This window comes from Protobothrops mucrosquamatus, unplaced genomic scaffold, assembly GCF_001527695.2.
Source record: "Protobothrops mucrosquamatus isolate PMUCROS unplaced genomic scaffold, P.Mucros_1.0 scaffold1093, whole genome shotgun sequence".
Lineage (NCBI taxonomy): Eukaryota > Metazoa > Chordata > Lepidosauria > Squamata > Viperidae > Protobothrops > Protobothrops mucrosquamatus.
The window spans coordinates 196,568-217,767 of NW_015387317.1; the positions used below are offsets into that span (position 1 = coordinate 196,568).

At 42.8% G+C, this 21,200-nt stretch overlaps 1 protein-coding gene across 1 annotated transcript in view; it reads left to right on the top strand.

Annotated features, from left to right (window-relative positions):
- Positions 1–2,240: 2,240 nt before the first annotated feature.
- AMHR2 (anti-Mullerian hormone receptor type 2) overlaps positions 2,241–21,200 on the top strand; it is a 28,714-nt gene continuing 9,754 nt past the window's right edge. The window contains exons 1-7 of the mRNA XM_029284906.1: positions 2,241–2,427; positions 6,515–6,655; positions 11,938–12,077; positions 14,852–15,079; positions 18,188–18,302; positions 20,176–20,336; positions 20,995–21,142. Of these exons, the coding sequence (XP_029140739.1) occupies positions 2,241–2,427; positions 6,515–6,655; positions 11,938–12,077; positions 14,852–15,079; positions 18,188–18,302; positions 20,176–20,336; positions 20,995–21,142 (1,120 nt within the window). The remainder of the gene's footprint in view (positions 2,428–6,514; positions 6,656–11,937; positions 12,078–14,851; positions 15,080–18,187; positions 18,303–20,175; positions 20,337–20,994; positions 21,143–21,200) is intronic.

Here is a 21,200-nt window from a genome sequence, read left to right on the forward strand (position 1 = left end):
AAGTTTTTAAGAAGAGACTGGACAGCCATTTGTCTGAAATGGTATAGGGTTTCCTGCCTGAGCAGGGGGTTGGACTAGATGACCTCCAAGGTCCCTTCCAACTTTATTACTATTATTATTATTGTTGTTGTTGTTGTTGTTATTATTATTATTATTATAGACATGCTACATACATATGTATATACTTAACCCTTACATATAAATACATATAAATGTTAATCACTGTCCATCTTGAATACATAGCAGAAAGAGGAAACTTGAGAGTTCACAAGGTTAATGCTATATTGAACAAAACTGTGACTGAATCTGGATGTTCTGCTTCAGATACCACGGAGCCTCCTCCCAGAAGGTAAGAAGGAAAACAGGTTGTGAAGAGGAAGTGTATTGTCCCAGACAGTCCTGAGGACCCTGCTCAAGCAATGCTTATATGCTATGTATGCTATGTCCTGGATAGAAGAGTTTTATGAAAGAGTTTTATGCATATGTCTATGTACCTGAATTTTTCAATACAGAGGGATTCCTGTTATATAGAAAATGAGCTAAAACCTGGGAGAAAGTCATTGAATCAGAGCTATAATTGGCCCTGTGCTCAGTTCCCCTGATCAGCCTCCTCCAACCTGGTGTCCTCCAGATAGGCTGCAACTACATCTCCCAAATACTACAATGGTTGAGAAACCAGGGAGTTGTAAAGGAAGCATTTGTGGCACTACTACTACGTAGGATATCTAGCTTCTAAACAGACATTAGCCTAGCCTACACTTCTCCTTCCCTTAACACACAATACAGTAGTCATCTTGGAGCTGAGAAACCCAAGTTTAGGCTTGTTACACATCTATGGAAATTCTCAGTCATCCAGGTCATGGTTGTCCCAAAGGTACTTTTTCAAGAGGCAACTGGACTTTCTTGTTTTTCTTTGAAGACGTTCCACTTCTCATCCAAGAAGCTTCTTCAGCTCTGACTGATAATGGGGAGTGGAAAGATTTATACTCTTTGCAGCCGGCTGGTCATTTGCATTCTTTCAGCTAGTCCTTAGTGCTACCTGGAGGTTTATCTGTGTCTTCAGGGTCACCTGAGTAGTGCAAATGCGTGTGCAGCCTTCTTGGAACTGCTGAAAGGTCTGTGTTGTAGACTAGAGATAGATGATGTCAGTATCCCTCCCCCTCTATTGAGACAGGGCTTGTTAGTTGTGAGGGTGTGCATATCTGCAGCTGGGGTAAGTTGGCCTATAATTGGCCAAATAGCTCAGAATTATCAGCTAGGACTGACAACAGGTCTTCAAATTCTCAGGTAGGCTGTTTCTTTGTCTTGCTTTCTGAAATCCCCAGAGCACGGGTGTTCTGTAGCAGAGCCATTATCCTTCCCCAGATGTAGAAAATAGAAAAGTTTTTAAAATGTGAGGAAGAATGAGATGGAAATGTGCAATATTATTACAGTGCCGAAGTTTTCCTTTAGTCAGAACTCTGTTTATCAAGATGGGAGGGGACCCATGTCCAACCCTAATCAGCGTTTCAGACCAGCTGAATTCTTTCTCAGGGTCATCTGTACTTCTAGCTAATTAACTGGTTCTACAAAGCTAAACAACTACATACACTAGACATGGGTAACCAAGATACAATATATGGGAGGTGGATTGTCCCCTATTGATAATACTGTACTGCTGTGGTTTTTATGATACCCGCCCTCCAAATTCTAGTCTGAGTAAACATGCAATGTGCAACATATTAAACACATCCATCTAAGTGGGTTTTAAGGTTTGCTGATAACCACTTCCAAATCTTATTCTGCCTGCCTCCCACAAGTATCATTCACATGTGTATCTAAACCTGAAAAGATGTCCTTGGCCTATATAGTTGATATCCCAGCCTAGGATATCTCAAATTCTTTCTTTGAGTTTGCAGAGGAGTTGTTTTTCTAGGATGAATGCAGCTGTCTTGTGGGAGGCTTTTTTTTTATGGTGTCTCAGAAATATAGAAATAAAGGCAGATCTAGAAGAGGTTCATTTTGTCCTTCTTTGACTGCATTCATTGCCTCCCTCCCATTCGCTTATGGTCACTAGCTGACAGGAGTCAGTCCCATCCCACACGCTGGAGCTTGCCAAGTCCTTCCCACCTGGGCCTGGAGGAGAGACACCAAAACGGGCAAGCTGGGTTTACATACCCAGACCAGGTGCTGCTGGAAAATAGATGGGGTTCCACAGCTTTCTCCTTTGGCTTTTTATGCTGGGACAGCAAAGTAGGTCAATGGATGCATTGAGTAAAAACCGTAGCTGTGTCTCCTATGGATCCAATGCTCTGACTGAGGGACTGGAGCACCTTCATGGCTTAATCTTGGAAGATGGCCGCAATGGCACAATCCAGTGTCCTCACAACCAGTGCTGTTTTGGCATCTGGGAACTGAACCAAGGACAACTTCAAGCCAAGATGCAAGGTGAGGACAAAAGGAAGATGCAACTGGGGAGTCTTCCCTGGGGAGTGAGGGTGAAATGGAAGCAGAATATCAGCAAGCACATTGTGAGTTTTCTCTTTCTGGCTAACAAAGGGCAGTGGGATATATATATTTTTTAATGTAAGAATATGTGAGTCAGGGAAATAATTCTGACTTATGCTCCTGTTCAAAAGTATGAATTTCAGGATATTTTATATTTTTTGCCATAAAGCAAGAGATCATAAAGTACATGCTATGTTCTTCAAGTAAGGTCCTCCAGCTTAAAACTTTACTAACCAATCTTGCTAACCCAGATTGGAAATGGAGATTGAGTGTAGAAGGCAAAACTAAAGATGCAACTGTTATTTCTGTGGTTCTTTGTCTGACATGCATCATATTTAAAGATACTGTATGTGTGGATATGGCTTCTAAGGATTGATCTGTGCATTTTGGTCAACTGATGTCTCATCAGCTGAATGGCTGAATTATACTTCCTGTTGGAGTTTAGGAAGTAAAGACATGAAATTTGGAGTTGCCTCAGTGAAATGTATGTTCTTCCCTTGAAATCTGTGGTCATCAAGTATTCACTTACCTTTGTAAATGCATGCCAAAAAACAAATGGAGCCTTTTCCATTGATAGATTTATGCTTCTGGTTGCTTAAACTTGCCTTCTCTAAAAGTAAGAAATAGAGTGGGTTATAAGTGGACCTTGTATCTCGTAGTTGGGCGCACTTCATTATCTTTCATCTCAGGTACTGGAGTTTCTTATTAAGTGGAACATCAATCATGTTTTATTAAACATAGTGATATTATTTGGAGAGATTGTTATATTTCTATTCGTAGGGAAAGGAACTCACTTTGGCAGGACTTTTGTCTGTTTCATCTTCTCCTTATAATAACCCTTGAAGGTAAAGTAGGCTAAGTTGGCTGCGGTCCACTCACTTAGTTTCATAGCTGAGTGAAGATTTGAATCTGCTTCTCTTAAGTTTCTATTATTTTGACCACTATCACCCAGGTGTCAGCCACTCTAATAATATTTAGCTTTACCTCTTTGAAGGTAAGAGAGATCAGGAAATAGAAGTGTTTTCATCTCTAGAAATGTGTTCCCCAATAAGCACGTTGAAATATAATTCTCAGCCAAAACCAGCTGTGAACATGGGGAATCATATACCAAAATATCTGCAAAACAGCAGACTGAAGAAGGACTCCAGGTTTGTGGGATCTTTAAAAAAAAATATCCCCAACTTTATATCCTTAAGATTCACTACTTAGGACTTAAGTGTTTGACTAGTAGTTCACTGAGCAAATATGCACTGACATGAACAATGGGACAAACATAGATAAACGTATTAAACAGTAGGTATGGGTATTTGCTCTATTGGATGTAGAGTAAATGCGTTATTCAGGAATCTCTCACAGTAGCGAGAGCAAAATTCTCAGCCTTTTCATCCATTTACTCCTTCCTGATTTTCCTCCTCTCCTGAATCGTCCTCCCGCACCCGCAATGAGATTCTCTTCATTTCAGCAACCAGCAAAAGATTTTTGAGTTAAAACTGAAAAGCCAGTCGCTTGCACATCTTCTGCAAGTCGTCTAGAGATCTGCCCAGTACATTCCAGCCTATTTTTGGCCCGTCCCTGCCTGAGAAAAGACTGCAAACTGGCTCTTCTTACAAAGATATCCACAGCTCTCTCACTTCTCCACACTGAAGCACTCCTAGGAGCTGCAGTTACCATGGAGAGCAGCGAGGAAGATAAGGTCAGAGTGCGCACTATGCAAGTGTGTAGCAAAAACACCAGTCCTACTTTCCTTGTCTAACAGCCACACTTAACACTGGGCTACCAGAGGCTGGAAGGGGGGGGGGAGAGTTTAGCATTTCCTGATCTTCCCGTTTAAAGGCCCATACTCTATTTTCTATCATGGGATTCTTTTTGCCAATTAGGCTAGGTTTCCCCAAGGAAAGCTAAGTCTGACGCCACACAATGCTTCCAGAGGAGCAGGGAGTTAAGGAGAGCATCTGGTTTGAAGGAAACAGGGATACTAACAGAGGTCAAGGTCATCTGAAGAGGTCTGAGAGGGCAAGGCATTTTTGGTTGGAAAATTTTTGGTTTTCCACTGATTGATTCTATAGACCAGGGGTAGGCAACCTTGGCTCTTTTATGACTCGTGGACTTCAACTCCCAGAATTCCTGAGCCAGCATAGCTGACTCAGGAATTCTGGCAGTTGAAGTCCACGAGTCATAAAAGAGCCGAGGTTGTCTACCCCTGTCCTAGAGGAATGGATCTATTATTTTCTGGCCAGATCTGTTGGGACTATGACCCTCGTAATGGCCCATCCAGAATAGTCTCAATTGGGATGACTAATATCAGTGCATATGGATATGACTACATTGTGGAAGGCTGATCTTTTGATTTATTTATTAGATTTGGCTTTCATTCAGGAGCTCAAGAGGGCATGCACAGTGCTCCCGCCTTCTATTTTTTTTCTGGATATTTGGGAAGGATCCCAGATTCCAAGAGGATAGCTTTGGGGATGAGGAGGAATGAATTGTGGAAATCAGATCTTAAACATTAGCATTTGCAGTTGATTCTTGATTCTGCTCAGACAGCCAAACTCAGATCCGGGCAGAACCGTGGACTCCCTGAAGTGGCCTTGAATGTAATTTCTTTCTCTCCCACTCTCCTTTGCAGTCTCAGTAGAGGTTTTTTTTCCTTTTTCTGGCTGTTAAATAAAAATACAGTAATGAACCAACTACGGCATAGTTGTAAGGAATAAAGTCCAATCCTACCCATATTTAATGCGACTGTTGCGGCAGTCCTGTTTTACGACCTTGCAGATCTGAAGGATTCCTTTTAGTATTTCTGTGTTACTGATGTGTGACTCTTTCCATGCTTCTGATGGTGGGATGAACGAAGGGATACTTCCAGATGTGGAAAGGGGAGGCAGGCATTGTTCATTTTTATCCTCCTTGATGGACAGCACAAAAGGAAAAGAAGCAGTGGGGGAATAGAGAAAAGTAACAAAGTAGAAGAAAAAGCTGGTGTTCGGACCTCTCTGCCATAAATTTCCATGAATGAAGTTCACAATTGTACATCTCGGTGCTTTAGCAGAATTATCCCAAACATTCTGGGTTTGTGTGTGTGTGTGTGTGTGTGTGTGTGTGTGTGTGTTTCTTATCAATCTAGATATATTACCGTAATTATATTTTTAAGAGTGTGTTCCAGAAATTCAAAAGTGGGAATAATAACATGACTGCCCACAACTTGTACAACTTATTCAATCTTGTTTAGCAATCTTCTAATTATAATATATGGTATGCTATTTATTACACTGTTATTTTATTACTTTGCTGTTTGTATATTGTTCTTATTGCATTGTTTTGGATGTCTGTAACCCACTCAGAGTCGGGCATGATTGCAGTGGCATATTAACCCAGTAAATATGTATATATGTATGTGGGCCTTTGAGTCAGTTTTTGACTCCTGGAGACTGCCTGGGCTAGTCCCTGCAGTTTTCCTGGCGAGGTTTTCCATTAGTGGTTTGTCATTGCCTCTTCCTTAGGATTGAGACAGATTGGCCCCAGATTACCCAGGGCCAATTAAATCCCATACATTCTTTGGTATGAAATGGTTTGTCCCCAGAAGTTGTGGATGCTCCAACACTGGAGGCTTTAAGAAGAGATTGGACAACCAATTGTCTGAAATGGTATAGAGCAAGGGTAGGCAACCTTGGCTCTTTTATGACTCGTGGACTTCAACTCCCAGAATTCCTGAGTCAGCATGGCTCAGCTTGGAAACCTCTCACTTTCCCCTCAGCGTGGCTGGCTCAGGAATTCTGGGAGTTGAAGTCCACAAGTCATAAAAGAGCCAAGGCTGCCTACCCCTGGATAGGGTTTCCTGTTTGAGCAGGGGGTTGGACTAGAAGACCTCCAAGGTCCCTTCCAACTCTGTTATTCTATTCTGTTCTGTTTTCCTTTCCAACACTTGCCAGGTAAGATTTCATCTTTGCAGAGGTTTCATGAACATTGTCCTCCTGAATTCCCACCTCTCCTCACTTCCTTCTCCACCCCATTCCGGTCCTCTCCAAACCAGGTTGCTGGATTAGTGAAAAGGAAGCCTGTGATTCTCCAGCTTGTGAGTTTCGTTCTTCGGCTGCCATCACCTTGTCCTGTAGGTGCCGCTCTGATCTGTGTAATGCTAACATCAGCTACGCCAAGCCTGGAAACAGACCGGGTAAGAAATCAGAGGTCAGGAAGGAAGTGCTGAGTGGGATGGGTTGGGGGAAGGATGGTGGGGGGGGGGCAGAGGATATATGGGTCACACACAGCAGAACAATTAAGGTGGCAGGGAAATTAAGGATATAAGAATCCTCATGCCCACCCCACACCCCCGACCCTAGTATTATGCAGAAGCTCTTTCACATTTCTTTCTTCTTCTTCCTGTTTTTATCTATTCTTCTCCTTGCCCTGCAAATCTTGACAGTCTTTGATTTTTCCTTCCCACAAGCTCACCAAGAGACGCAGAGCTTGCTTTCAGTGGATAGGTGGTGGGAGAGGAGGGAGGAGAGTTGTCTTTGTCTGAGAAGTGCACTTAATTCAGGAGAGACCTTGAGGATGCCGAGAAAGCCCACGCCAGGTCTCTGAGTCAGGCTGATAACTGCATGCCCAAAAGAGGGGGATCTGCCTGGTTAGTCTCAGGAGAGGCTTCAGGTGCAAGGGAGGATTGTTGCTCCCAAACAAAAGAGTACAGAGAAGAGCAACAAAGATGATTAGGGGACTGGAGGTTAAAACATATAAGGAACGGTTGCTGGAATTGGGTATGTCTACTCTGATGAAGAGAAGGACGAGGGGGGACATGATAGCAGTGTTCCAATATCTCAGGGGCTGCCACAAAGAAGAGGGAGTCAAGCTATTCTCCAAGGCGCCTGAAGGAACGGATGGAAATTAACCAAGGAGAGAAGCAACCTAGAACTAAGGAGAAACTTCCTGACAGTTAGAACAATTAACCAATGGAACAACCTGCCTGAATGCTCCAACACTGGAAGTTTTTAAGAAGAGACCAGACAGCCATTTGTCCGAAATGGTATAGGGTTTCCTGCCTGAGCAGGGGGTTGGACTAGATGACCTCCAAGGTCCCTTCCAACTATGATTATGATTATGATTATGATTATGATTATGATTATGATTATGATTATGATTACGATTAAAATCTCCTCTTAAAGAAATGTGCTAAGCCCATTTGAGGCTTTCGGGTTGGCTAACATGGAAGAGATGGCATGGATTTGATTTCCTTGGTTCTCCAGTTCTGGAAATAAAATGGTATCTCCTGGTAGGCAAGATAGGAGCAAATGTTGTTGTTTTTGAGTTTCTGCAGTCCTAAAACACTGTAGTCCACTTTACATATACCATAATAAGATGCAGGTTATTTCTAATTTCTTAATTTACAGCTACAAATGTCAAGGGTAAAAAAGGACATTGAGTTTTGAGTTTCAAGTGGCTGTTAAGTGAATCTGGCTTCCCCATTGACTTTGCTTGTCCAAGATGATCACATGACCCCGGGACACTGCAACCGTCATAAATATGAGTCACTTGCCAAGCATCTGAATTTGGATCACGTGACCACGGGAAGACCGTGCAATGGTCATAAGTCTTTTTCAGTGCTGTTGTAACTTTGAATGGTCACTCAGTGAACTGTTGTAAGTCAAGGACTATTCTTTTCTCCTTGAAGGATACATAGGGAACGACCCTCTTGAGGTAGAGAAGACCTACCAATAAAACCGTTTATTTGCAAAACGAAAGATACCTGGACAAAGAATAGGCCATGTAGTCCTATTTATAGGATGGTAGGGCCTTTTGAGGCAAGAACAAGAGACAAGGGATTAATATAAATGGGAGTAAATTCATTCATGCATACAGAGAAGAGCAATAAAGATGATTAGGGGACTGGAGGCTAAAACATATAAGGAACGGTTGCTGGAATTGGGTATGTCTAGTTTAACGAAGAGAAGGACGAGAGGGGACATGATAGCAGTGTTCCAATATCTCAGGGGCTGCCACAAAGAAGAGGGAGTCAGGCTATTCTCCAAAGCACCTGAAGGCAGGACAAGAAACAACAGGTGGAAACTAATCAAGGAGAGAAGCAACCTAGAACTAAGGAGAAACTTCCTGACAGTTAGAACAATTAACCAGTGGAACAATCTGCCTCCAGAAGCGGTGAATGCGCCAACACTGGAAGTTTTTAAGAAGAGACTGGACAGCCATCTGTCCGAAATGGTGTAGGGTTTCCTGCCTGAGCAGGGGGTTGGACTTGATGACCTCCAAGGTCCCTTCCAACTTTATTATGATTATTATGATTATTATGATTATTATGATTGTTGTTGTTGTTGTTGTTGTTGTTGTTATTCAGCTTTCTCCAACCTGCTGCTCTCTGTTAGTTATGCTGACTTGGAATTCTGGAAGTTGTAGTCCCAACACTTCTAGAGGGCACGAGATTGGGTACCACTACGTTTAGACTTTTCACTTGGGATGACACTGAAGGGGTTAAATTTCATAGAAGACTTTGGGAAGTCTGTATATTAAAAAGATGACTATCGTGATCTGGCAACCTAAGAATTCTATTCTGTAACTTCTCAAAGCCAACTTATCAGAGATTCTATGACATCCCCCGGTCTCCCTCCCTCCCTCCTTTCTATCTTGTCTTGTGAATTAAAGAACCTTCCTATATTTGCGGGTAATGTTTCTTGCAGTTTTTAATTTGACACAGAGCCTGATCCAACTGAAAGATAAGAGGGAGGCTAGCAAAGAATGAAAGGGAAGTAGCCCCTCCTAACCTCTTGAGGAACATTTTCACTCTCCTTTTTTTGTCCCCTCCCCACAATCTCCATCAGCCCTGTGCTTCTGAAGCTGCTTGTCCTCGGCTGATAAAACAATCTCCAACCATCCTTGACAATCCCCCACCCTGATATTTAAATTATTTAAATTGGGAATTATGATTCCAAAATTATTAAGTAGAACAGCAATTAAAATGGAGTTCCAGCTTGGACTTTTCTCCTTATCCTTTGGGCTTTGCATCAAAGAGAAGGAATATTAATCTCTCGCTTCAGTATTGTGTAACCTAAGAGTTGTCTATCATTCGCTTTCACTTGCTTGGTGGCTGAGCACATTTCAAGAAGAAGAAAAAAGAGAACTAGATTCTGTAATCAAAAGTCCTTATAGTTTCTATTTCCCCTTTTACAAAAACATACTCCCCACTCCGGCTGCTTTACCATCTCTCCAACTGCTCACACACAAACACACACTCACAGCCTTCTGTAGTGTTGTAATGCCATATTATGGCCTTCAAACATTCAAAAACCTATGGGGAGGACATAGGAATGTTGGCTGCAGAGAGGAGAAGGAATGGGCTGGTTCTTATAGGGAGGGAAATGTCCTTTTCCCCTTGATTTAATTTTAATTAAAACTTCAGAGGAAAGGGCTACGAGAGGGTGGCAAGAAGCCGATACGGAGGATAGGCAGAGAGGGTTGGAGATGGGCATGCAGAGGCCCATAGGCACATGGAGATGTGGAGGAGCGCCCAAGACTTAGAGCCAAAAAATATATATACAGCTGTTGCATGGGAAATAGGTCGCAAGAGATTGCTCTCCTTCTCTGAAACCTGAAATGTTCTCCACCCTTTCTCCCTTTATGACATCTGTGATCTCCTGTTTTATCTCTGCAGCTGAGTCCATGTCCAGTCCCCTCAGGATTGTCTTGATCGCCGTCACCTGCCTACTGATCCTCCTATGTTTCTCAGCATTTCTAGGTATTGCAATTTCAAGAAAAGTATTTTAAGAGTTGGCTGCGCAAAAGCCCTGAATCTGAGATAGGAAAAGTGAAGAAAAGCTCCCCTGCTGTCTGGGACACCCCTGGAAAATAGCAACACGTTTAGATGATGTACTTCCATTATATTGAAAAACACGAAACACTGAGCAAACCCGTAGGGTGAAATTTGAGGGGCACACTAGCAAAACCAAAGAACCCACTGCTGAGTGCCTCTCCTCTCCTCCTGGCCACTCCTTTTTACAGGTAGTCCTTGCCTTACGGCCAAAATTTATGTTGCTAAGTGAGACGTAGTTAAGTGCATTTTGCCGCATTTTACAACCTTTCTGGCCACAGTTGTTAAGCGAATCACTGCAGCTGTTAAGTTAGTAACATGGTTGTTAAGTGAATCTGGCTGCCCCCCATTGACTTTGCTTGTCAAAAGGTGACAAAAGGGAATCACATCACCCCAGGACACTGCAACCATCCATAAATCTGAGTCAGTTGCCAAGCATCCAGATTTTGATCGTGTGACTATGGGGATGCTGTATGGTTGTAAGTGCGAAAAACGGTCGTACCGTAAGTCACTTTTTTCAGTGATGTTGTAACTTTGGTCACTGAATGAACTGTTGTAAATTGAGGGTTACCTGTGTAAGATTCAGACAGGAGATTCCACTGGCCTTGCTCTCGCTTTTCTGGTAGTGATGATGCATGGTAGGTCTAAGGCAGGGGTCCCCAACCTGTGGGCTGTGGCCCACTAGTGGGCTGTGAGGGGTTTGCAACCGGGTCGCAGAAATGGCTGGAGAGCGCGCAGGCAGGCACCTGCATCCTCACTTGCGCGAACAGTGAGCAAGTGTGCACGTGCTTTTAAGTGAGCGGCAGGCGTGCGTGCACACCCCTAGTGCAAATGGAGCTGCACGGGCATGCGCTTGCTGGCCGCTCACACGGAACCATCCCTTCTCTCCCCCACCGGTCCACAAAGCCAGAAATGTTGGGGAACTCTGCTCTGAGGGAAAAAAGCAGGCAAATGAGCAAAGTGGCAATGACATGAAAAGTAGAATCTTGCTCAAGGACCCGTCAGAATCTGCTGCCCAAGCTGCAAAGATATGTCCACATCACTACAACCTTGTCTTAAGACTGTGTTATACCAGGAGTTCATAATTATAACCTACATTATCATGAATATATACGATTGTTTGCAAGAAAATACACATTTTAAAACAGAACCATGTGGCAGCCCTCCTTTTGGGCATACAGTGTAAAATTTGCATTCAGTCATGGAACGCCTGTTGGGCATGCAGAAGATCCCCGATTCAAGTTTCAACCTACTCAAGTAGAGTTGAAAAAAACCCGATGAGCATGTTGGAGACCTATTGCCAATCAGTGCTGACACCACTGGGCTAAATGGATCAGTGATCCGATTCAATATAAAACAGGGCTACCAAGAATTGGGATGCAAAAAATCTGGGTGACAACTAGGAAGCCGTTCAGTTGTTCAATGGGTTTTTCTAATCGAAATTCGATAGCACAACATAAGGGAGTTTCTTATATGCTCGTGGACAGATGGTATAGCTTCTCTGCCCTGTATTTTTACTTTTCCCTTGAATAGCAAAAAAAAAATATTTTTTTTTTCAAATAGATTACAATATGCCTAATTTAGGAAGGATATAACATTGGAGTATGTCACTGAGGGGAGAATCTCTTTATGTGACCTTTTAGTTCTAAGGCATTGGAAAGTTCATGCAGTGCTACTAACACCAAAAGAAACTGGAGAACTCAACAAGGTAACTACAGGCTCAGAACTAAAGGATGAGAAAAAACTGCCCAGGCTAGAGGTTCCAGATCTTCAATTCATTCAGGTATGATTCAATTTGGGAGGAATCCAAGCCACTAGGAGTCACTACCACTAGACTAGGCCTATCAAATCCACTGCAAAAAACCAGATGACCACTACAAGGCAGGCATTGGAATTTCTGTATCTCTCTGCTGCCATCTAGAGGTCACCTGGAATTCTGCAGGCCACATGTGGTAGTCCTGCCATAATTTGCTTTTTTCCCTCTGTCTTAATGGCAATATCAAGATGGCAGCTGTTTGGGGTGGTCAGAGGTTTCCTTCACCTGCCTGCAATTCCAAATAAGGCAGTGCCACATTTTGACAACTAAAAAAACTAATCAGGCGCCAAATTATGAAGCTCTAAGAACAGGTGCTACTGACCAGAGCGCGGTGCTTGCCAGTACAGGCAGTCCTTGACTTATGACCGCAATTGAAACCAACATTTATATTGCTAAGTGAGACAGCTGTTAAGTGGGTTTTGCCCCGTTTTACGACCTTTCTCATCATAATTGTTAAATGAATCACTGCAATTGTTTTCTAACCTGGTTATTAAGTGAATGTGGCTTCCTGGTTGACTTTGCTTGTCACAAGTTCGCAAAAGGTGATCACATGACCCTGGGACACTGCAACCATCATATAAATATGAACCAGTTGCCAATTGTCTGAATTTTGGTCACATGACCACGGGGGGGTGCTGTAATGGTCGCAAGTGTGAAAAACGGTCATAAGTTCCTTTTTTTTAGTTCTGCTGTAACTTTGAACAGTCACTAAATGAACTGTTGTAAGTTGAGGACTACCTGTACTTAATTCTAAAAGTGTTGTGAGTAACAGAATTAGAGAACCTATCTCCCAACCAGCATGTAATAGTTTAGTCTTTCCTCCAGTACTATCTACTCTTTCGTCCTCTACTCCAGATTTGGGTGAAAACTAGTTTGGAATCTCTAAGCAAATGCAGATAATTATTTGCTGTAGGTCTGAGAAGATTTCAGTTATATCAATGAAAAAACTAATTCCCAGATTAAGCCTAGAACAGAGGTCCCCAACCTCAGCTCTGTGGACCAGTACCGGGCCACGGCATGCCAGCAACCGGTCCGCACAAACAAGCAGAGCCCCATCCACAGGATGCAGGCAGCACACAAAACCACGCACTCTCCGGTCCGGGGAAAAACCTCTCGCCGTGGAACCGGTCCCTGGTGCCCAAAAGGTTGGCGACCTCTGGCCTAGAAGATGTAAGCACAAATGCTCTTCTCATATTTCCTATCAAACCATGTATGCGTTAGAAAATTTACTTCAGTATGTTGTCTGCCCAACTCCCGTGGACTCTGGTTGATATAAAAAAATTGAAGGTTTTATACACATATAAAAATATAAAAACTGCTAAAAATATTTGGGGACACATGAAATTGGTTTTTCTGATTGTCCAAGGAAGGAGAGATATTCCAACCATTTCTCAAGGAAGAATTTCCCTTAGCAATAATAGCATCATGGATAAAAGGGCCCTGATACAGAAGTTGCTTCCTGATGTCTTCACCTGGCATTTAATTGACATTTGGAAAGCTAGAAGCTTAGGTTTGCTAGAGACACGATAATCCAGTGAAAAACAGGGCATTCACCCACATGTGTTTGCTACATCTCAATTGAAGGAGTGCAAAAACACCAAACCCTACAAGTGGGAAGTTTTTCAAAAAAATCTTTTCTCTTTTGGAATGATTCCTAAATCATGTTTATATCAGATGGATGAGGCAGTAGAAGAGGCGTTTACAAATCCAGAATTTTTCTTCCCAGGTGTGTAATCTCCTGCAACGCCTTTAAATGTTTCACTATAGTTGGCAGATCGTGTTGGATCTAATAAAAAAGAAAAGCTAATCACCCATACTTGAAGATTGCCTATCTTGCCTTAGTTCCCCCCACCAATAAAAAGTAACCCGGATATTATACTGGTAAATGTCAAAAGAGTTAATGCCACTTTACCAATACCCTCTAAAATTCCTGAGATAGCTATCAGCACCTTTTTTTTTTAAATGTAAATTGGAATTACCAGAGCATCTTTGCATTACAAGTAGTCCTCGACGTACGACCACAATTTGAGCACAAAATTTCTGTGGCTGAGACATTTGTTAATTGAGTTTTGTCCCATGTTGTTAAGTGAATCACTGCAGTGGATAAGCTGGCAACCTGGTTGTTAAGTGAATCTGGGTTCCCCGTTGACTTTGCTTGTTAGAACGTCACGAAAGGCGATCACGTGACCCCAGGACATTGCAGCCGTCATAAATATGAGACAGTTGCCAAGTGCCTGAATTTTGATCACAGGACCCTGGGGATGCTGCAACAGCCGTAAGTGTAAAAAACAGACATGTCACTTTTTTCAGTGCTGTTGTAACTTTGAACAGTCACTAAATGAGCCATTGTAAGTCAAGGACTACCTGTATCAGCTGGAAGCTAGCTTTATCTAGAAGAGGGAGGTCCAACCTTGGCAACTTTAAGACCTGTGGACTTTAACTCCCAGAATTCCCCAACCAGCATAGGGAATATCATAGCAGTAGGCAACCTTGGCTCTTTTATGACTCGTAGACTTCAACTCCCAGAATTCCTGAGCCAGCATAGCTGGGAGTTGAAGTCCACGAGTCATAAAAGAGCCAAGGTTGCCTACCCCTGTGATAGGGGATAGAAAATAAAATCAGTGTGCAAAGAGTTTGTGTTTTCGTGGTACAGTTGAAAAACAACAGTCTCCTACCTAAAGCATTGCTAGGAACTTAACTGATCTTTTCTCTAATTTTTTTTTGGGGGGGGGGGGGAACAGCTTCTCCACGAAGGGCAACTTTCTCAATTGTGGCAAGGAACCTTCGGCCAGCAACCTGTGGCCATCAAGACATTTCCTCCTTTGTGCCACCAACAATTTGCATCTGAGTGGGCCGTGTACAGCCTCCCGTTGATGAACCATGAAAATGTGGCACGCCTTGTGACTGCTGGATATGGGGGACCCAGTGAAGAACAAGGTGGTCTCCTGGTACTGACACTGTACCCATTGGTAAGAGCCATGGGCAAGAATGAGTGAAAGTGATTGAGGTTAGATGTTAAAAAATAAAAGTGGCCTTGTATATGTCTGTATGCAGAGAGTTAGTTTGGTCTAGTCAGTGGATAAGACACCAGGCTAGAAAGAGGGAGACTGGGAGTTCTAGTCCCACCTTAGCCATGAAAGCCAGCTGGGTGATTTTAGGCCAGTCACTCTTTCTCAACCCAACCAACTTCACAGGGTTGTTGTTGTGGGGAAAATAGGAGGAGAGAGATATATTGGATTGTTCATTCCCTTGAGTAATTTGTAAAAAGAATAAAAGTAGGATACAAATAAATAAATAAATAGAATAAATAAAAATTAAACATGCTAGCTTTCACCAGTGTATACCAAGGCATTCTTTCTAGCCTGTAATGTATTCCTGTCATTATAATCACAGCACAATCAAGAATAGATGGATAGTACTAAATTGACTGCATTGATTAAAGAAAAGAATAGAATTAATTTTGTTTCTACTTGGAAAGCACTTTTGGGCTTTGTGCTTGAGGTAGAAAAAAAATGAAACTTTGATTCTGCCGATTAGATAGGTTTGTTGTTGTAGTATATAGGCTAGTCTGTATTATTATGTAAAAGTAAAAAGTCGAGGTTATATGTTATTATCTTATTCTAGAGCACCAAATGGAGTCAAAAGTCAATGCTTCCCCCCCCTTTATCCTATATTTTTTCCTCTTCCCCCTTTCCTCCCTTTTTACTATTATTTTCATTTTTCTTTGTATCTCTGTATATTTTGATAAACTAATACTGAAAATAAAAATATGTGCATTTTGAAAATAAACAAGAAAACAGTTAAGCTTCAAAAAAAAAAAAAGAATAGAAGGATGGTTTACTTTTTGCCCTGGATGTTACAGATGTGGAATCTGTAGGCGTAAATTCAACTTTTCTGGATTCTCAGATTGCTGGGGTTGTGGTTTTTTTTGTGTGACGAAGAGTACATTTCTACATCTTAAGGCTTTGCTGAAGTATTATGAAACAGGATTTGTTTTTCAGCTCTATTTCCAAATTATGTCATATAGCAGAGTGGGATGATGGGGATGTGAAGGAATTGTTAATTGCTAAACCAGCTTAAGTAGGCAGCAGTATAATATTACAATAACACATTTAATAAGTAAATAAGATATGAAAATCTGAGCCATCCCCCAAATGCTTAATAAGAACCAGATGGTCATGGTTTGCAGTTCCTCTCCCTACAATCCAGGAATTTCCATTCCTATTCATTCTTCAATAGCAATAGCCCTCAGACTTTATAGTGCTTTACAGCCCTCTCTAAGCAGTTTACAGAGTCAGCATATGGCCCCCCCAACAATCTGGTTTTTACTGACGGAAGGATGAGTCAACCTTGAACTGGTCAGGATCGAACTCCTGGCAGTGAGCTGAGTTAGCCTGTAATACTGTATAATATAAACAAATAACCCTAGAATCAAATAAAATAAACTTAGTCAATATCTAAGGAGCTGCCCTAAAGAAGAAGGGATCAACCTATTATTATTATTATTATTATTAATAATAATAATAATAATAATAATAATAATAATAATAATAATAATAATAATAATAATAATAATAATAATAATAAAAAAGTTGGAAGGGACCTCGGAGGTCATCGAGTCCAACCCCCTGCTCAGGCAGGAAACCCTATACCATTTCGGACAAATGGCTGTCCAGTCTCTTCTTAAAAACTTCCAGTGTTGGCGCATTCACCGCTTCTGGAGGCAGGTTGTTCCACTGATTAATTGTTCTAACTGTCAGGAAGTTTCTCCTAAGTTCTAAGTTGCTTCTCTCTTTGGTTAGTTTCCACCCGTTGCTTCTTGTCCTGCCTCAAGCACCTGAAGGCAGGACAAGAAGCAATAGATGGAAACTAATCAAGGAGAGAGTCAACTTGGAACTAAGGAGAAATTTCCTTAGAACAATTAATCAGTGGGAAGACGTGCCTCCAGAAGTTGTAGGTGCTCCAACGCTGCAAGCACCTACATCTTAAAGAGATTGGACAACCATTTGTCTGAAATGGTATAGGGCAAGGGTAGACAACCTCAGCTCTTTTATGACTCGTGGACTTCAACTTCTGGGAGTTGAAGTCCACGAGTCATAAAAGAGCCAAGGTTGCCTACCCCTGGTATAGGGTTTCTTGCCTGAGCAGAGGGTTGGACCAGAAGACCTCCAAGGTCCCTTCCAACTCTGCTATTCTGTTATTCTGTAAATCTATGTCTATAATAATGATATCCTCAACTGCAATTAATACTGATAGAATTTCTAGTTTTCTCTTTTTATCCTCAATACTTTAAGCTTTCTAGATAACAGTATGGGGAGCTGTGGTGGCGCAGTGGTTATAACTTCTGTATAACTTCTGCTGACTGCCGGCTGCCAGCAATTTGGCAGTTCGAGTCTCACTGGCTCAAGATTGATTCAGCCTTCCATCTTTCCGAGGTTGGTAAAATGAGGACTCAGATTGTTGGGGGCAATAGGCTGACTCTGTAAACCGCTTAAACAGGGCTGATAAAGCACAGTGAAGCGGTATATAAGTCTAAGTGTTATTGCTATTCTATTTATAAATTTTAAGCGTAGTACATAACTATTGCTGCACTGAAGTCTGCATTGAAGTAATACAACCTATCAAGATTTATAACAGAATAATGGACAAGAAGCAACGGATGGAAACTAATCAAGGAGAGAAGCAACCTAGAACTAAGGAGAAACTTCCTGACAGTTAGAACAATTAACCAGTGGAACAACCTGCCTCCAGAAGCTGTGAATGCTCCAACACTGGAAGTTTTCAAGAAGAGACTGGACAGCCATTTGTCTAAAATGGTATAGGGTTTCCTGCCTGAGCAAGGGAGTTGGACTAGATGTTCTCCAGGGTCCCTTCCAACTTTATTATTATTATAAACATTATTATTATTAAAAAGAAGAAAAACTGTACCTGGCCATCAGAGGAGCCTATTATCCAAAATTATTCTGCCAGTTTGCTTAATCCAGACACATCCTTCACCATAGCCATTAAAAGATGAATGCTGATGTCAACCATCTTGTATTTGGGCCTAAACTGAGTTAATTGCATTTTCTTGAAAGGGATCCCTACGGAACTTCCTCAGCCAGCACATTTGCTCCTGGGAGATCAGCATCCGGCTTGGATCATCCCTTGCCAGTGGCCTTGCTTTCTTACATGAGGAGAAATGGAAGGAAGGTAGGACACCAAGAATATCCAACAGGAAGCCACAGAATGATCTGTGTCCTGCAGACTTCCTGATGGACCACTGAGGCACCATCAGGGGATGGAGCTGACTGTGTATCGTCTACAGGTAGTATCCCATCTGCAGGGTATCCCCATTGTCAAACCCACCCAGATGAGGGAACTACCAAGATGTTAGTACAGGTAGTCCTCAACTACCTGTATTGAAAAGGTATTGAAAAAAATGACTTATGACTGTTTTTCAAACTTATAACCCCTGCAGCATCCCCACGGTTACCTGAGGAAAATTCAGATTCTTAACAACTGATGCATATTTATGACAGCTGCAGTGTCCTGGGGGTGATGTGATCCCCTTTTGTAACCTTCTGACAAGCAAAGTCAATGGGGAATCCAGTTTCACTTAACAATCCTGTTACCAACTTAACAACTGCAGTAATTCACTTAACAACTGTGGCAAGAAAGGTCATAAAATGGGGCCAAACCCACTTAATAACTGTCTTGCTTAGCAACATAAGTTTTGGGCTCAATTATCGTTGTAAGTTGAGGACTACCTGTGTTTATAAAATCCTCAATTCAATACGTAAATGTTATATTCGACTGAGGATTTTATAATGAAAGAGGGAACAGCAACTGCAGGGAAGAGCTCTTTTTTATATATATTACTCGGGGGGGGGGGTGTCATGGGAGAAGGAACAAATAAGAAAACAGCAATTTTATAATAAGAAATAAGCCAAGAGCACAGGTACAGTATAGGTCAGTGGTGGCGAACCTATGGCACGCGTGCCAGAGGCAGCACTCAGAGCCCTCTCTTTGGGCACGCGCGCCATGCCCCAGAGATGGCAACTGTCCCTCTTCAACCAGCCGCCCGCTAACTCGGCGAGGTCCCACGTGGCTGGATACATCCCAGCACCCATGCGCTCGCTGGCCTCTGTGTGCAGGGGCCGATGGTGTCAGGCAGCAGCCACCCCGGCCCCTGCCTCACCTTGCCCTGTGACAATGGCACCCCTGCCCTGCCTCGCCTCACCCTGCAGGACGAGCTTTCTGCCCACCGCCCCACCTGCCAGAGACCCCCTGGATCTCCCCCAACCCTGCCCGGCCCCCACAGGCGTCCCTCCCCACGAGCAACATTGAGGTGATCACGCCCACCTTGGCCACACCCACCCAATCTGCTATGACCACCACAGCCACGCCCATCCAGTGGGCCACGCCCACCTGGCACCCGGCAATAAATAAGTGGGTTTTGGGTTGCAGTTTGGGCACTCGGTCTCTAAAAGGTTCGCCATCACTGGTATAGGTAATCCTCGAATTTAAAACCACAAATCCCCTGCCTGATGTCTTTTAAGTGGAAATATCTGGGCTTGAACCTTATGAATGGAAAATACCTGACCTTCAGTTGTTAACCCATTTAAGCTCTTTTTAGCTTGATTCTGCTGACATACCACAGCAGAGGCCCCCAAACTTTTGGGCACCAGGGACTGGTTCCATGGAGAGAGGTTTTTCTGCGGACCAGAGGGGGCGTGGTTTCATGTGCTGCCTGCATCCTGCAGATGGGGCTTCGCTTATTTGCACGGCCCGGTACCGGTCCGCGGACCAGGGGTTGGGGACCCCTGTACTACAGTATGCCATAATCTGGTTTATGAAATTTTTACTTACTAAGCGATACTAGGCATTATAGATTTTAACCAAACTTTCCTCACAATGCAGTTTCTTCTCATGATTCAGTAAGCCGTGTTTAAACACACAATGGTGTGATGGGTGAATTCAGTCTTTCTTTCTCCACTCTAACTGCCCTCTTCGTGGTTTAATAAGGTGGCACATGATTAAGGTGACAACTTCGTTGAAACTTGTTATTCTTCCATGATGTCAGGCCTGCATAAACCTGGGGTAGCCCATCGTGACCTAAGTAGCCAGAATGTGTTGGTGCGGGAAGACAGGACTTGCGTCATAACTGATTTTGGCTTTGCCATGACACTCCCTCTGCGACACCAGCAGTCAGGAAAAGGTCCTGCAGAAGCCATCGTGCACAAGGTACCATAGATGACATAGGAAATTCAAAAGAGATGCAAATTGTTTAAAATGTGATCAATACTTCTTTTTAAATGAATGTACTTACATTGAACTTCAAGCTCCAGGCATCTAATATAAAAAAACCTCATAAAATGATAACAATCATCACAACACGGTTCAGTCAATAATGACAACAAGAGATTATCCTATGATATTTATTCCAGTAGAGATGCAGAATCAGCATATCTGATTCCAGCAACTCATTTGAGATATCACTGTGTCCTGGTAGTATCATATAGTATTTAGACTTACCTACTGCTTCACGGTGCTTTACAGCCCTAAGAGGTTTACAGAGTCAGGATACTGCCCCCAACAATCTAGGTCCTCATTTTACGGACCTCGGAAGAATGAAAGGCTGAGTCAACCTTGAGCCCGTCAGGATCGAACTGCTGGAAGTTGGCAGAGTCAGCCTGCAATACTACATTCTAACTACTGCACCACTATGGCGGTCCCTCCCTCCCTCCCTCCCTCTCTCTCTCTCTCTCTCTCTCTCTCCCTCTCTCTCTCTCATATTGTACTGTTTTGAGATGGGCTATATAAAATTTGGGCATAACAAGTACTTGCTCCAAGCAGGCATTATACATAAGCTGCCTGCATCTTTCATTGGCATTTTCTCTAGGCAGGAGCTCAACGCTACATAGCTCCCGAAATTTTGGACGAGAACCTGAATCTGCAGGATGTGGGCTCTTCACTGAGGCAAGCTGATGTCTATTCCCTGGCACTGGTACTGTGGGAGATCCTGATGAGATGCTCTGCGCTTTTCCCAGGTAAACCATCATGGAATTCCATAAATCCCAGCCTGCATGGCCAAAAGCCTTGGCTGAG